The 15281-nt window shown below is 43.5% G+C and overlaps 1 protein-coding gene across 1 annotated transcript; it reads right to left on the bottom strand.

The window, feature by feature from the left end:
• Positions 1 to 1525: 1525 nt before the first annotated feature.
• Positions 1526 to 14753, bottom strand: LOC106587405 (calretinin). Its single transcript, XM_014175761.3, has 11 exons — positions 14549 to 14753; positions 9874 to 9950; positions 9484 to 9573; positions 8683 to 8763; positions 7589 to 7645; positions 7346 to 7423; positions 7192 to 7247; positions 7044 to 7083; positions 5229 to 5282; positions 2995 to 3066; positions 1526 to 1845 (listed from the first exon to the last, which is right to left on the bottom strand). The coding sequence occupies exons 1-11, from the start codon at positions 14640 to 14642 to the stop codon at positions 1729 to 1731; spliced, it is 816 nt and encodes a 271-aa protein (XP_014031236.1). The 5' UTR covers positions 14643 to 14753; the 3' UTR covers positions 1526 to 1728.
• Between the last annotated feature and the right edge of the window lie 528 nt (positions 14754 to 15281).

The following is a 15281-nucleotide window of genomic DNA, read 5'->3' as shown; positions in this document are numbered from 1 at the left end:
GTGTGTGTGTGTGTGTGTGTGTGTGTGTGTGTGTGTGTGTGTGTGTGTGTGTGTGTGTGTGTGTGTGTGTGTGTGTGTGTGTGTGTGTGTGTGTGTGTGTGTGTGTGTGTGTGTGTGTGTGTGTGTGTGTACGTGGTTTGGTGTTTTTTTGTGCTTAAAGAAAACTAGAGTGAGTTTAATTAAAGATGAAAGTGCGGATGATTAATTGATGGAAGTCAGACTGTTCCATTTGGTACTAAACCAGGGGTGTCCAGACTTCCCCATACAGTGAAAAATGTGGACAGCTCCAAAAGATTATACATAAAATGTGATGCATTACCCAAGAAACTGAAGGTTTTCACAAAAATATATATTTAAAATAAATATGTAACAACGTAATGATTACTGTGTTGTCCGTTTAAACCTTTAAAGACCAAAACAAGCCTGGTGCATATTTGTCATTGTCTTTTAGGACTCGGGACATTCCCAAATATATATATATAACACAGGGAAATGTGTCCACCAACTGGAGTGTCCTAAATTGCTCTGTCTGCAAATCCGGGATGTGCGTGTAAGTAGTGAGGCTCAAAGGCTCAGATGGAGCTGCTGAGGCAAAAAAACAGTTTTTCTTGTAGTGATACAGTAAGTAAACTTTCAATTAATTTGTGATCTCAAAGGTGTGTTAGGCTGTTATGGTAGGGCTAGTCTACTAGCAGGAGGTGCTGGAGAATGGCTGTTTAACTCCACTCATATACCTCCCCTCAGTCACTCATCTCCTCCAGCCTCGACCCACTCAGTGTTCCTAGTGTGCCATAGAGACAGATGAGTACCTCTGAAAGTTTTCATCTATGAAAAATGGAGTGTGCAGGCTCCCTCCATCAAGCTGCCTTTCAACAGGAGATTAGAACAGCGAGAATGGAGTGCTCAGGGAGATAACGCGCCTGCTCACAACATCTGTATTGGAACCGTTATCTTCATAGGAAACACATTATGCTGGCAAAGAAAAATAGCCCTCCCTTGCTTGGCCAAGATAAAGTCTTCATAGAAACAGATTTAACTAGGCATTTATAGAGATGTATAGGCTGATATAGAAGTTTTGCAGACTGAGCTCCCATGGTTTGGATAGAGACAGTTTGGCCCTGTGGTTGTGAGTAAGGCAAAGACATAAGTGATCATCAGCTATATTTATTGATGCTCTCAATAATTTCTCCATTAAAATAGTACGAGCCTAAACCCAATTCAAAAACAAGGCAACAGACTGAAACGAATAGTAAGGGACGGGGCATTGAGATTGGAGGTAAATAGAAAAAGAGAGAAAGAGAGATTTACAGGCAAACTGTAAAAAACAAAAAACAAAGAGTAGGCTAAGGGAGTACAGTATAAAGGACATTCAGGCAAAATGTATATGCATTCAAATAAATAGTCATATCATATATTCCTTCTATTATTTCCATATGTAATGGTTAACTCACTACAGAATTGCATGTAAAAAATAACAAAAAAGCTGCAGACGCTGATGACATCATCAGGTAGCGCCACGCTGCGATAAGGGGTGGAGGGGAGGTGGGGCAAAGTAATGGACAGGTATTTAAACAGAGTCGGGCAGTTGGGCTGAGGGTCTTGCTTATGCCTTCAAGTGGACATTCACTTCCACTCTACAGATATTGGAGTGGAGGAGGGGGTCATTCATGCACCTGGTTATGCCAGGATGGGGACAGTGGGGGGTTGTCTGGGGTCAGAGGTGAAAGATCACAGTGGGGAGTCGCGGCAGAGGACGATCTCCAGCTCGGTGCGGTAGAGCTTCCCCGCGTCGGACAGAGCCATGATACTCTTCTTATAGCCCACCAGACCGGTCGAGTCCAACTCCTACAGCAAACGGGGGGCGAAACAGATGTGAGTGCTAGTGCCTCAACCAATGATGTCATTAACTATGGTGTCTATCCTGTAAACAATCATGAGTCATTAGGATGTCCCCAGGATTTCACGAAATGGTCGCCTGAAGTCGTCAGGACTTTGTGTCATGGTCCCCTGGAGGTTTTGTCTAGTTCCTGGGTGGTCCCGGAGACTTCCGTGAGGACATTTTAAGGTTGTTCTTGGGACTTTGTCTCATGGTCCCATGGAGGTTTTGTCTAGTTCCCGGTTGGTCCCGGGGACGCCCGAAGGACTTTTTTCTAGGACTTTCTTGGGATGTTGGGTCATGGTCCCATAAAGGTTTTTGCCTAGTTCCCGGTCGCAAAGAAACATTTCCTCCCCCCCAAAAAAAATCTATCTTGGGCACACGCAACCTAGTTTCATTACACATCACTTCTTGTTACTGTTGCCAAGACAATAAAGGCCCTGATTGGTGAACCACTGATCCAGGCACAGCTGTTTGTATTTTGGCAATGCTATGGATTTACTTATTTCATGACACAACGTCCCAAGAACATGTTAAAAACGTCCTTGGGGACATCCCCAGGACAAACCTGGAACTAGACAAAACTTCCAGGGGACCATGACACAATGTCCCAAGAACGTTCAGGTGACCTTCGGGGGACCATGACACAACGTGCCAAGAACATCCTAAAAACATCCCCAGGTCAATCTGGGAACTATAAAAAGGTCCACCAGAGAATGTTCCCTTGGGAACATCATTCGACATCCTAAGGACTAGTAAAATGAAAGTCCTGAGAATGTACTAAAAAGGTCCTGACATGGTCCTCAGTGACATTCAGGAAACTAGAACATTCTCAGAACGTCAGTGGGATAACATCGCGCAGAAACCTTTAAGAGACCTAATGGGAAAGTCGCCAAATATCCTCAGGACGTCCCCTGTCTGCTGGGTATGGCCCTAACAGTCAATGCAACAACACATCCTGATCCAACAAAAGCTCAGAAGACCATAACCTGTACAAGACCACAATGTTCTGCCAATCATTCTGATCTTGTACACATTCCAGGTGCAGTATGACATAATCAACCAATCAACTAATCAAAAGATGAGTCAGTAAATAAGTGAAGTCTCTTGTTCTTTACCATTTTGTTCTTGTCATGGAGGTCCTTCAGCAGTGCGTCCAACTCCTGCTCATCGATGTAACCGTTCCCATCCTAGTGGAACAGTGAAAAACAGTGAAACAGCAGGAAGGGGCTGGGCATTTCATATTATATTCTCATTACAAGAACAATCAAACACTCAGATATCCTCCCACTCAGACTAAACACAGGCAAGATCAATCATTCACAGACCAACTGCCAATTCAGTCATTACAAAGGCATTAGTATGAGACTCCTGTACACCTGTCTTTCCTACTGTACTGTTTTCTTTGTGGAAGGTTCAGTGGCGTGTATTCATGGGTGCCAAGGGAAGCCAGGCTTCCCCAAAATATTTATATTTTGTCGCTCTGTGTTACATACATTTCCTTCAATAAGGCAAGAGGCTGAAAATAATGTATCTCACCGGAGAAAGCATCCGACCAAACAAACAACTCCCCTCTGTCTCAATATGTGTAGCGTATCTATCTGATGCTCTCTGGTCAGAAAGAGTATGACATTGTTGCCGCCCATAGCATTGAATTCAAGGGAAGCCAGCGAGCATTTGGCCTCCATTAATAAAAAATAAATTTAATTAAAGTCAATCAGCTTGAGCTAAACTGAGTGAGCTCAGCAGTGAATGGTCCTGGCGCACCAAAAATAAAAGTGTCAAGGGAAGCCAGTTTGGATTTGGCTTCAGACCAATCACATCACAAGGCAAATGTCATTATTGACAGAAAGAAACTTGAATTGTTGCATCTCGTTGTGTTCGCCCTTTCATAAATTAGGGATTTGGACTCGTGGTTTTACATAATTCTCTGTACTGGCCAATGATTATAACAGCGATTTTGATCCAACCATAAATTCATACATTGTGCCCCTGGCCTGATAGGATGGAAGTTCAACATGTAGCTAGATGTACGCTCTTAGAAAAAAGGGTTCCAGAGAGGTTCTTTGGCTGTCCCCACAGGAGAACCATTTTTGGTTCCAGGTAGAACCCTTTTGGGTTTCATGTAGAACCCTTTCCACAGAGGGTTCTACATAGAACCCAAAAGGGTTCTACATGAAACAAAAAAGGGTTCTACCTGGAACCAAATAGGTTCTACCTGGAACCAAAAATGGTTCTTCAAAGAGTTCTCCTATGGGGATAGCCGAAGAACCCTTTTAGGTTCTAGATAGCACCTTTTTTTCAAAGAGTGTTGTATGCTAATGTTAACTAGCTGGCCTGGTGTATTGTTGCATATGAAAGGAAGCTAGCGAGCAAGTATTTTAGCAAGATAGCCTAGGACAACAAAAAATAAAAGTGTGTACTGTATGACAGAGTCATAGACTGTTTAGGCAACATGAAAGAGGATGGCATTGGCATTTCTCTACAAGTAGGTTGAGTCAACATGTTTTTTTCTACTCACACACACACACACACACACACACACACACACACACACACACACACACACACACACACACACACACACACACACACACACACACACACACACACACACACACCACACACACACACACACACACACACACACACATCAGTAGCCACATCATATTTAGCTTACGATGATTGGACTAAATCGTTTTTGGTATCTTTTAGTTGTCACTGTATTAGACTAAGAATAGGTTATTAGATGACGTTGAAGTTGAAATGGTGCTGGAATAGTGTAGGCAGCTCCTGTTTTCTTTGTAACTTGCAGTAACTCTGTGGTTCTAAATCAATAGTTTTTTAGTAGTCCAAAAATGTCGGAAACATTACCTTGCTTGACCATGCTGTAGGCCATGTAACTGTTACATGCAATGTGTTTCTGGACTTCACTGGACAGATGTTGCTCTCCGGTTTTGTAACGAAACAAATGTGTGGTTGAATTTATTCTGCCACTGTGTCTTCTTATTGTCTCGGCATTAGGCCTATATATCACGGTGGCAAGGCATATGAACTAACAAGTTATAGAGCAAACAGTGCAGATATCACAAAACATAGGTTGTAATATGGCTTTTTTTCCTGGATTGGCTTCCCCCCTGATTTTACCCACGCACCGCTACTAGGAAGGTTACCAAGGTAACACTAACAAAATAATTGATACAGACGCAGGTGTGTCTCTGAAGTATTTACCTGTGCAAGAGACCATTTGCATGGAGCTAGTAGCTTGAGTGACAGGGATACAAGCAATCTCTCTCACACACTCTCCCACCTACACACCCTCCCTGCAAATATGTCTATTGTGCTCATTTACCTTGTCATAGAAGGTGAAGATTACATTGAACTGCTCTGCTGAAAGCTTGCATCCCTGGAGAGACAGAAAAGACAGGGAAGGGAAAATAAAAATATCATATATATTGTACATGATATACAGTTGAAGTCGGAAGTTTACATACACCTTAGCCAAATACATTTAAATTCAGTTTTTCACAATTCCTGACATTTAATCAGTAAAAATTCCCTGTTTTAGGTCAGTTAGGATAACCACTTTATTTTAAGAATGTGAAATGTCAGAATAATAGTAGAGAGAATGATTGGTTTCAGCTTTTATTTCTTTCATCACATTCCCAGTGGGTCAGAAGTTTATATACACTCAATTAGTATTTGGTAGCATTGCATTGAAATTGTTTAACTTGGGTTACACATTTCGGGTAGCCTTCCACAAGCTTCCCACAATAAATTGGGTGAATTTTGGCCCATTCCTCCTGACAGAGCTGGTGTAACTGAGTCAGGTTTGTAGGCCTCCTTGCTCGCACACACTTTTTCAGTTCTGCCCAAAAAATTTCTATGGGATTGATGTCAGGGCTTTGAGATGGCCACTCCAATACCTTGACTTTGTTGTCCTTAAGCCATTTTGCCACAACTGTGGAAGTATGCTTGGGGTCATTGTCCATTTGGAAGACCCATTTGCGACCAAGCTTTAACTTCCTGACTGATGTCTTGAGATGTTGCTTCAATATATCAACATCATTTTCCTACCTCATAACGCCATCTATTTTATGAAGTGCACCAGTCCCTCCTGCAGTAAAGCACCCCACAACATGATGCTGCCACCCCCGTGTTTCACAGTTGGGATGGTGTTCTTCGGCTTGCAAGCCTCCCCCTTTTTCCTCCAAACATAACGATGGTCATTATGGCCAAACAGTTCTATTTTTTTTCATCAGACCAGAGGACATTTCTCCAAAAAGTACGATCTTTGTCCCCATGTGCAGTTGCAAACCGTAATCTGGCTTTTTTAAGGCGGTTTTGGAGCAGTGGCTTCTTCCTTGCTGAGCGGCCTTTCAGGTTATGTCAATATAGGACACATTTTACTGTGGATATAGATACTTTTGTACCTGTTTTCTCCAGCATCTTCACAAGGTCTTTTGCTGTTGTTCTGAGATTGATTTTTACTTTTCGCATCAAAGTACGTTCATCTCTAGGAGACAGAATGCGTCTCCTTCCTGAGAGGTATGACGGCTGCGTGGTCCCATGGTATTTATACTTGCATGCTATTGTTTGTACAGATGAAAGTGGTACCTTCAGGCGTTTGGAAGTTGCTTCCAAGGATGAATCAGACTTGTGGAGGTCTACAATTGTTTTTCTGAGGTCTTGGCTGATTTCTTTTGATTTTCCCATGATGTCGAGGAAAGAGGCACTGAGTTTGAAGGTAGGCCTTGAAATACATCCACAGGTACACCTCCAATTGGCTCAAATTATGTCAGTTGGGTGAATTTTATCAGACGCTTCTAAAGCCATGACATCATTTTCTGGAATTTTCCAAGCTGTTTAAAGGCACGGTCAACTTAGTGAATGTAAACTTCTGACCCACTGGAATTGTGATACAGTGAATAATAAGTGAAATAATCTGTCTGTAAACAAATGTTGGAAAAATGTCCTAACCGACTTGCCAAAACTATAGTTTGAGTGGTTGAAAAACAAGTTTTAATGACTCCAACCTAAGTTTATATAAACTTCCAACTTCAACTGTATATAGTTGACTTATATCCACAGTAAAACGAGTCCTATATCGACATAACCTGGGGGTGGGGGTGGGGTGTGGGGGCGGGGTGTGTGGGTTAGGTCTCACCTCGAATTTGAGCAAGAAATTTTCCTGAACTGGCAGCAGCCTTAAATTAGATAAAAAACAATTGTTCACATTCAGATTCTTTAGTTCAAAATGGATTCAAGTATAACACAGAGAGTCTCTCTAGTGAACAAGACACACATACACTCACCTGGCCATTTCAGACAGGCCCAGTTTCCCATCACCGTTCAGATCAAACATCTTCAGCTGGAGAGTGAAATACAACAGTGAGTGGCGTAACATTACTACACGGTGTTAAACCTGTGTGTTTGTGTACACATGTACAGTGTGTGTGTCACACTCACGATTGTTTGTGTGTATTCGTTGAGTTTCTTGTCATCGTAGTGTCTGTTGGCTTTCTTCAGAAGATCTGACAGGAAACCCTGAGGAAGACAGATCCTCGTTACCCCACTGGTAACTGGCTCAATGACCCAAAATTCAAGTTTTAAGATGAGTGCTCAGGGGTCCTCCTCTGACAACAAGCACAAGTCCTTGGAAATTGACTAATGAAGGTTATGAATGTTTAAAAGCTTGACACATTTGTTTACCTTCAGTTCATTGGCTTCGATGTATCCACTGCGATCAGTGTCATACCTTCGCCATGCCTGTAGACAGAGCATTTTTAACATTTCATTACAGCACAGTACACATGCATTTAAACACAGAGATTAAGAACTCTAAAGCCTTAAAACCCTCTTTACTTTAACAACAAGTGGAAAAGTCATAATGCTATAATTGGTAGAGAGAATGTAGCCAGACGGAGATAGAAGAGGATGAGAGTGAGACAGAAAAGTATATAATTTGTGTTTTAATCTACCAGCTGTCCCATGTCTAGAGCGGAACCTTATCAAAGATGTATGCCCAAACCACATCACCCCTCCCCCCACCCCCCCACTCTCCTGCAGTAAGCCTGCAACCCATCCATAATGTATGGCAGTCTGAGAATAGCTCCTGTGTTCCCCTCCCCCCCACCCTCCACTTTTAACACGGGGTAGCCAGCACACTGGACCACTGCAAAACTCCTTCCTTCTGTCTATCCTCCCTTCTCCTTACTTTGCGTGTCTCCACCAGCAGAGAACCCCCCTCCCTCTCTCTCTTTCTCTCTCTAGTTATTTCTAGATATAAAATGCTTTAGACAAGGAGATGCCTGTTTCCCTGATATTTCTAAGCTCTCTTGGGATTGATTCTGTGTATGTGGATGGATGTGTTTTTGTGTTGATTTTTGTGTATGGGACGAAGTGATCAGACTTTGCAAAACACCAAAAAGTTATCTGTGTCAGAGTGCAATGATAGCAGGAGCCATCTTTAGTGATTGATATACTGTACAGTGCAGTGGGCTTACACACACACCCACCCACCCACCCACACAGACAGACAGACAGACAGACAGACAGACAGACAGACAGACAGACAGACAGACAGACAGACAGACAGACAGACAGACAGACAGACAGACAGACAGACAGACAGACAGACAGACAGACAGACAGACAGACAGACAGACAGACAGACAGACAGACAGACAGACAGCACACACACACACACACACACACACACACACACACACACACACACACACACACACACACACACACACACACACACACACACACACACAGACACAGACACAGACACAACTTACCGCCATGAATTCTGCACTGGATCCCACAAATGTTCTGAAACAAAGCAAGAAATTCTCCTCTGTGGGCAGAATCTGAGCTAACTGGAGAGAAAAAGGGAGAGAGAGAGAAAATATATAGAGAGAGGATTAGTACACTTGGCTAGTAACTCAATATTAAAGCGGATTTCAACAACAACACTGTGTTTACAAAACAAAGAACATATATGCAGATATACAGTTGAAGTCGGAAGTTTACATACACTTAGGATGGAGTCATTAAAACTTGTTTTTCAATCACTCCACAAAATTCTTAACAAACTATAGTTTTGGCAAGTTGGTTAGGACATCTACTTTGTGCATGACACAAGTAATTTTTCCAACAATTGTTTACAGACAGATTATTTCACTTATAATTCACTGTATCACAATTCCAGTGGGTCAGAAGTTTACATACACTAAGTTAACTGTGCCTTTAAACAGCTTAGAAAATTCTAGAAAATGATGTCATGGCTTTAGAAGCTTCTGATAGGCTAATTGACATAATTTGAGCCAATTGGAGGTGTACCTGTGGATGTATTTCAAGGCCTACCTTCAAACTCAGTGCCTCTTTGCTTGACATCATGGGAAAATCAAAAGAAGTCAGCCAAGACCTCAGAAAAAAATGGTGAATTGTGAAATTGTGGAAAAACTTAGTTTAAATGTATTTGGCTAAGGTGTATGTAAACTTCCGACTTCAACTGTAGCATCAGAGGAAAACATAAAAAGTAAGCAGACATTTCAACAGAGGAGTTTGAATGTGCTTGTGTCCAGTATCAGTCTTACTTCTGACATCTCGATTCTTCCGTCTGCATTCTTGTCAAATTTCATCATGAACTCCTTCATTTTCTCTCTAAACGCAGCATGTGTGGGATCCTTGAATAGACAAACACACAAACACACACAGAATAAATCAAAAACAGATAAAACAGAGACTTCCTACCTAACGACTCTCTATGAGGATGAGTTGTTAGAGCATACTAGATCAAATTGTCATTATCCAGTCTATCAGCCTATCTAGAAGTCTGAATACACTGTGGATGATGACAGTCAAGTGGACAATTTTATCATTTAAATACAATGTTTAAGGTTGCCTCGACTAGGATGGAGTCAGTCACTCACTTTAAGGCAGGAAGGAAGGAAGGGTACATTTTCAAAGTATTCAAACCCACTCACCACGCCTGTTCCTCTCCGTGCGGTCTCTAGCTGCCGGAAGAAGTTCTCCAGCTCCTTTCCCTCGATGTAGCCATTTCCTGTAGAACATACCCAAGGGTTAAAGGTCATTCCTGGGATCAGTAAACATAATAGTTAATTATGTCTTAATTAATCTTTCTTTGATTCCTCGCATCCTCTCTCCTCACCTCCTTCGCAAATCCCATTGAAGAAAAAAGTCAGGGGAGGGACCTTGGACCTTCTTCTCCAATACAGTTGAGAAGGAAGTGAGGGGAGGGGATAAGATGCTTGGTATATCACCAAATGTGAATTGAAATAGAACCCTGGTATGTAATGTGTGTTCCATTACTGTAAAAAAAACAGGGTCCAAGCTTGAGGCATTTTTTTAAAGCCCTTTGCTCAACATGTAGCTCAATGAAAGTCCAGAACAACGAGTCCACAAGGAGTCCAGAGAGAATGACTGTTTGCATACTCTAAACGATATGGAAACCTGCTGACAAAAACACTCTCATTATCTAGCCTAATGCTACAGTCACACGATATTATCCATCTGGCCAACACGACGCCCACAGGAGTACACTAACATAACATTGAGTCACATATATACAGTATATCCAACACACACACACGCACGCACACTGCTGAGCTCCCTGGTCCTCACTAGGATTAGTCTGATATCCCAGCAAAACCATCAGGCCCAGTATCTGATGGGGATGAGATAGAGGGAGGAGGAGAGAAAGGGAGAGTAGGTCGGAGGGAGGGATTTGAAAGGGCAGGGGCTTAATGTGACTTATTGTGTCATAGCACCATGGGAATAAAATGATAGCTGACCCCACGGGGAAGAAAATCATTGAAAGGGGAAAGAGAGAACTTGATAAGTGTGTGTCTGTGTATGCGTGTATGTGTGTGCGTGCGTGTGTGTGTGTGTGCAACCCACATGCTGTAGATATTTAAGGCTGATTGAGAATATAACAAGTTCATAATTGTCTTGGCTGATCAGATCTCTAACGATCTGTGCTCTGTGACTTCCCCCAGGTCTGTGCTGTGTGAGTTCCCCCAGGTCTGTGCTCTCTGAGTTCCCCCATACTCTCTCTCTCTCTCTCTCTCTCTCTGAGAGAGAGATGTAGAACAAAGGACCAGCTCTAACATCCTTGTAGTTTAGCTCAGTGTTGGGAGAAGGTGGGGGTTCTGCATTAGTCACATGACCAAGGCACTGCCCGCATCTGGAGCCTTTAGGCGGATAAGGATGGCATTTACGAATGGGAAGTGTGGAAATTCTCTGGTAATGCTGCTGCAGAACGATATTTAAAAACAGGAATCGCCTGCAGCTCATATTCACAGTGGAATTGCTTTGTGCCTGGGGGACTGACAGTGGGGGGGTCAGGTAGATGTTTATTGGGGCACTAGATCTTCTGTAGCGACATTCACAAACATGACAGGCATGTGACTGACTACGCATGGGGTACAGCAAGTTTGCTGATGACACCACGGTTGTAGGCCTGAGAACCAACAACGACCAGTCCACTTATAGGGAGGCGGTAAGTGACCTGGCATTGTGGTGACATCATGACAACAACCTCTCCCTCAATGTCAGCAAAACAAAGGAGTTGACTGTTGATTTCAGGAAGCAGAGGAGGGAACATGCCCCGATCTACATCAACGGGACTATAGTAGAGAGTCACTAGTTGTATCTTCCTCTAACTCTCAGTTGAGAGTTAGAACAGTAGAAAACACAAAGCGCAATTTCTAAATGTGGTTGTGCATCAGTAGTTTTCCTCTTGTTATGTCAGTCACTGACAGCACTCCATTAGCCCATGAAGCTACGTATTTTTAGATTGGTAAATTGGTCTACCCTGTTATATAAATTTGTAGTAATAATGACCAAATGAGCATACGGGAACGAAGGGCACGTGCGCAGTGGCCCTGCCCTCTAGGGGGCTCCTATTGATTTTGTTTGCCACTCTCACTCACGAATAGAATTGCATGAAATTAGTTAGACATTTGCGATAGTTTCTTTTTCACCCTATGGAAAAATGTGTAGAATTGCAGAAAACCTGCTTTAAAACGGCAACATTTTCTCTATGCCCCATGGTAAAATGTGTAGAATTACAGGAAATGTACTTAAATAAATATCTCTGTGGTCAAGTGGGGAGCCACTCAAATATGTTGCTAGATAGGTGGTAGGCCCCCCAACCAAATCTATAGGGCCCCAAAAGGCTAGGCCCTGTTCATACAGGCCCCCCAAACAAATCTTGTATAGGGCCCCAAAAGGCTAGGCCCTGTTCATACATTTTCCAGTTATGTTAGACATAGATCTTGTTTCCTTGCATGGAATAATATTTGGTGTGAAGAGTGGAATAATGTATGCACTTCCCAAATATCATAGGCCTATTCTCCAGTCCACACACAGACACATTCTGCACAAACCATAACACACATGCACCATACGAGTCCTGTCCTAAGAGTGAAACATCTAAGGTTTTAAGTCTGAAACGCATCATTGACATTGACCCAAAAATAAAATCTATGATTCTTGAAAAGCATGCTCCACTACCCCAGCTCTAGTCCCACTTCATCATGTATGAGACTATGGACACAGATTGGCACCCGCTTGGCGCCCAATATGTTTCTGTTAACCACCTCTGCCTCCCACAGATGGATCACTGGCACGACATCTCTGTATTCACAGCGAACAATGAGACCTACGTTTACATTCCACAAACTATAATTTGTTGAATGAGAGTGTGTGTTAACTCTACTGTTCTGTCTGTCTGTGTGTGTGTGTGTGTGTGTGTGTGTGTGTGTGTGTGTGTGTGTGTGTGTGTGTGTGTGTGTGTGTGTGTGTGTGTGTGTGTGTATGTAATTGCACTCATTCCTCATCCCTGGCTCTACTACTTCTAGGTCCTTCCAGCCCAGTGCACGCCAGGGATGGGTATGGCTTAGTTTACCCGGTGGGCGGATTTAACCCACGGGCTCAGAGAATCCCTGCGCTTGCTCAGGTGTGACTGTTTACACGCTCTAGGTGAGAGGCTGCAGAGCTCAGAGTGAGCGCTATGGGGCGGAAACATGTCAAGTCTGCGCAATGTCACAGACTTTTTGACACATCTTTACACACTTCAACAGGGCGTGTTTAGTAGCCCTAGGTAAGTCTAAACGGGCCTAGTCCAGCGTTTTGCTGCCAAGCAGAACGTCTCCAACGGCCCTAAGGGACCACCATGGGATGGGGGAGAAGGATTCAACATGCTTTGCGCAGTGCAGAAATGAACGCATGGATGGATTAAAGAAACAGAACGCAGTGCTATACCATGCTATATATTTAAATCCAAAGACGTAAATGAGAGATACTGGGGGTCATGGGATTCAGCAATTCGTATAGCTGTTATAATCACAGTTTATAACCTTTCATGATCACCTTTGAGTGCTGTGTAGCGGAGACCAGCTCTGGCGCACAGTGACGCACACCATACCCGCTACTGGGCCCTCGAGCTGCACTACCCCATCCCTCCCCCAATGACTATAAAGGCTATATGGCTATTCCCTATATTCATTCCATCGCTCTCCTTTTCCCCACTTCCACGTTTCCCTCCTCTCTGTCCTCTCTCCCCATCTTCTTCACACACTGCTCCCCCTTCTCCTATCCCCCTTTCCCCCTACTCTCTCTCCATCTCCACTCCCCCCATTCCCCGACCTGACACGCCAGCTGCCTGTCAATACACGCGCGCCTGGCAGAAGCCCCGGTGATGACATATGCTACTGTAAATTCATTCATAGGAGACGCGCGAATCCGGTTGCCTCGTGGGGATCGCTACAAGCCAGAAACATATATAATTCACAGTGAACAAACAGCTTTAAAAACAGCCACTCCGTAATACACACACGTCACCACATAATATAATAAATGATCACGCAAGAACGCATGTTCAGTCTCAAAGAATGTAATGCTGTATTAGACTTTCGTGTTTTACGCACAGAAAATAGTGACACAAATGTGGTCCAAAGCAGCGCTCTTCTGTTCCATAGCTTGGCGCGGTTCTTACTGATGCGTAATTGAGGAACTAAGAGAAAATGATGATTAACAAACATGGTTCTAGGTGATTATATGTAGCCTACGTGTCGACTGAAATCTCACATAATGCTCGTGTGGGAAAAATGCACAAACTGAACTATTTGAAAATGCTTTTCTACTTTGCTACTTTAAAATATGTTTCCTTATCTGACAGTTCTGCAACAAATATCTACAAATCCCACAAATGCCCCTAAATACAACTTCAATATGCTAATTTTGTAATTAAAGTTAATAAACAAGTGTAACGTTCCAAATCTTTCCAGAAGTGCATGATCACGGAACAGGGCACAGGACACACTCTGACTGACAATCACTGCCAAGATTCCCAAGACGCTGTCCAAATAACAACCCATATTCTCCTGTCCCGCAGCACAACACACAGGACTTCCTGGCCTCGTCTATCACATCTTCTCACTTCCTCTGTCCCGCAGTACAACACACATGACTTTCTACCCTCATCTATCACATCTGCTCACTTCCTCTGTTCCACCAAGCACGAGTCTATCAGTTTAACAACTATCCAACCAGTTCTGAATTTACAACCAGCCTACTCCTATGATATGCCCATAGCACAGTCCTGCCCAAGTTTAACCCCCTGGCCGCAGTACTGACCGTCTGCATCGAAATGTTTCCAGACGTCAAGAAACTGCGTTGCGGTGAGCTCTGCCAGGTGGAGATGAGGTGGCTGCTGTGCTTGAGTCGCCATCGTTCAGTTGCTACTGCTTTTTTTCCTTCTTCCTGGAGCAAGTGGAAATCCCGAGTTAACTTTGTCCCAGTCGGATCTAAAGCCTCTCTAAACTGTCAACAGCTCGCGCTCAGCCGGGGCTTTTAAACCCACCCGCGGCGCATGCACTTCTAACGCTGACAGAACGAGGGCGCAGCGGCTCTGAGCCTGCATGGAGTGTGAGAGCCTGCAGGAGCTGTACGGTTCTCAGCCAGTCCTCTCAGAGGGATGAGAGATGCTCAATGGCACTGTCCATGCAGGCTCCTCGCTCTGGGGGCAGTTCTCTGTCTTGATTGAAATGATGTAAATAGAATCATATAGAGAAAGGCCCCATATACTTGCACTCATGAGCCCAAAATTATATCAAAACATTCCATCACATAGTCTGTCCCATCAAACAGCCAACACCTCAGGAAGACAGTAGGAATCCAACTAAGTGTGTGTGTGTGTGTGTGTGTGTGTGTGTGTGTGTGTGTGTGTGTGTGTGTGTGTGTGTGTGTGTGTGTGTGTGTGTGTGTGTGTGTGTGTGTGTGTGTGTGTGTGTGTGGTGTGTGTGTGTGCGCGCATGCTCCAGTAACGAGTATTTTGGGTATCAGAGTCACTCCAGCATCTATCTCTCTG

The sequence above is a fragment of the Salmo salar genome, chromosome 26 (genome assembly GCF_965601325.2).
Source record: "Salmo salar chromosome 26, fSalSal1, whole genome shotgun sequence".
NCBI classification, from domain to species: domain Eukaryota; kingdom Metazoa; phylum Chordata; class Actinopteri; order Salmoniformes; family Salmonidae; genus Salmo; species Salmo salar.
This window is presented reverse-complemented; position numbering and strand designations above follow the sequence as displayed.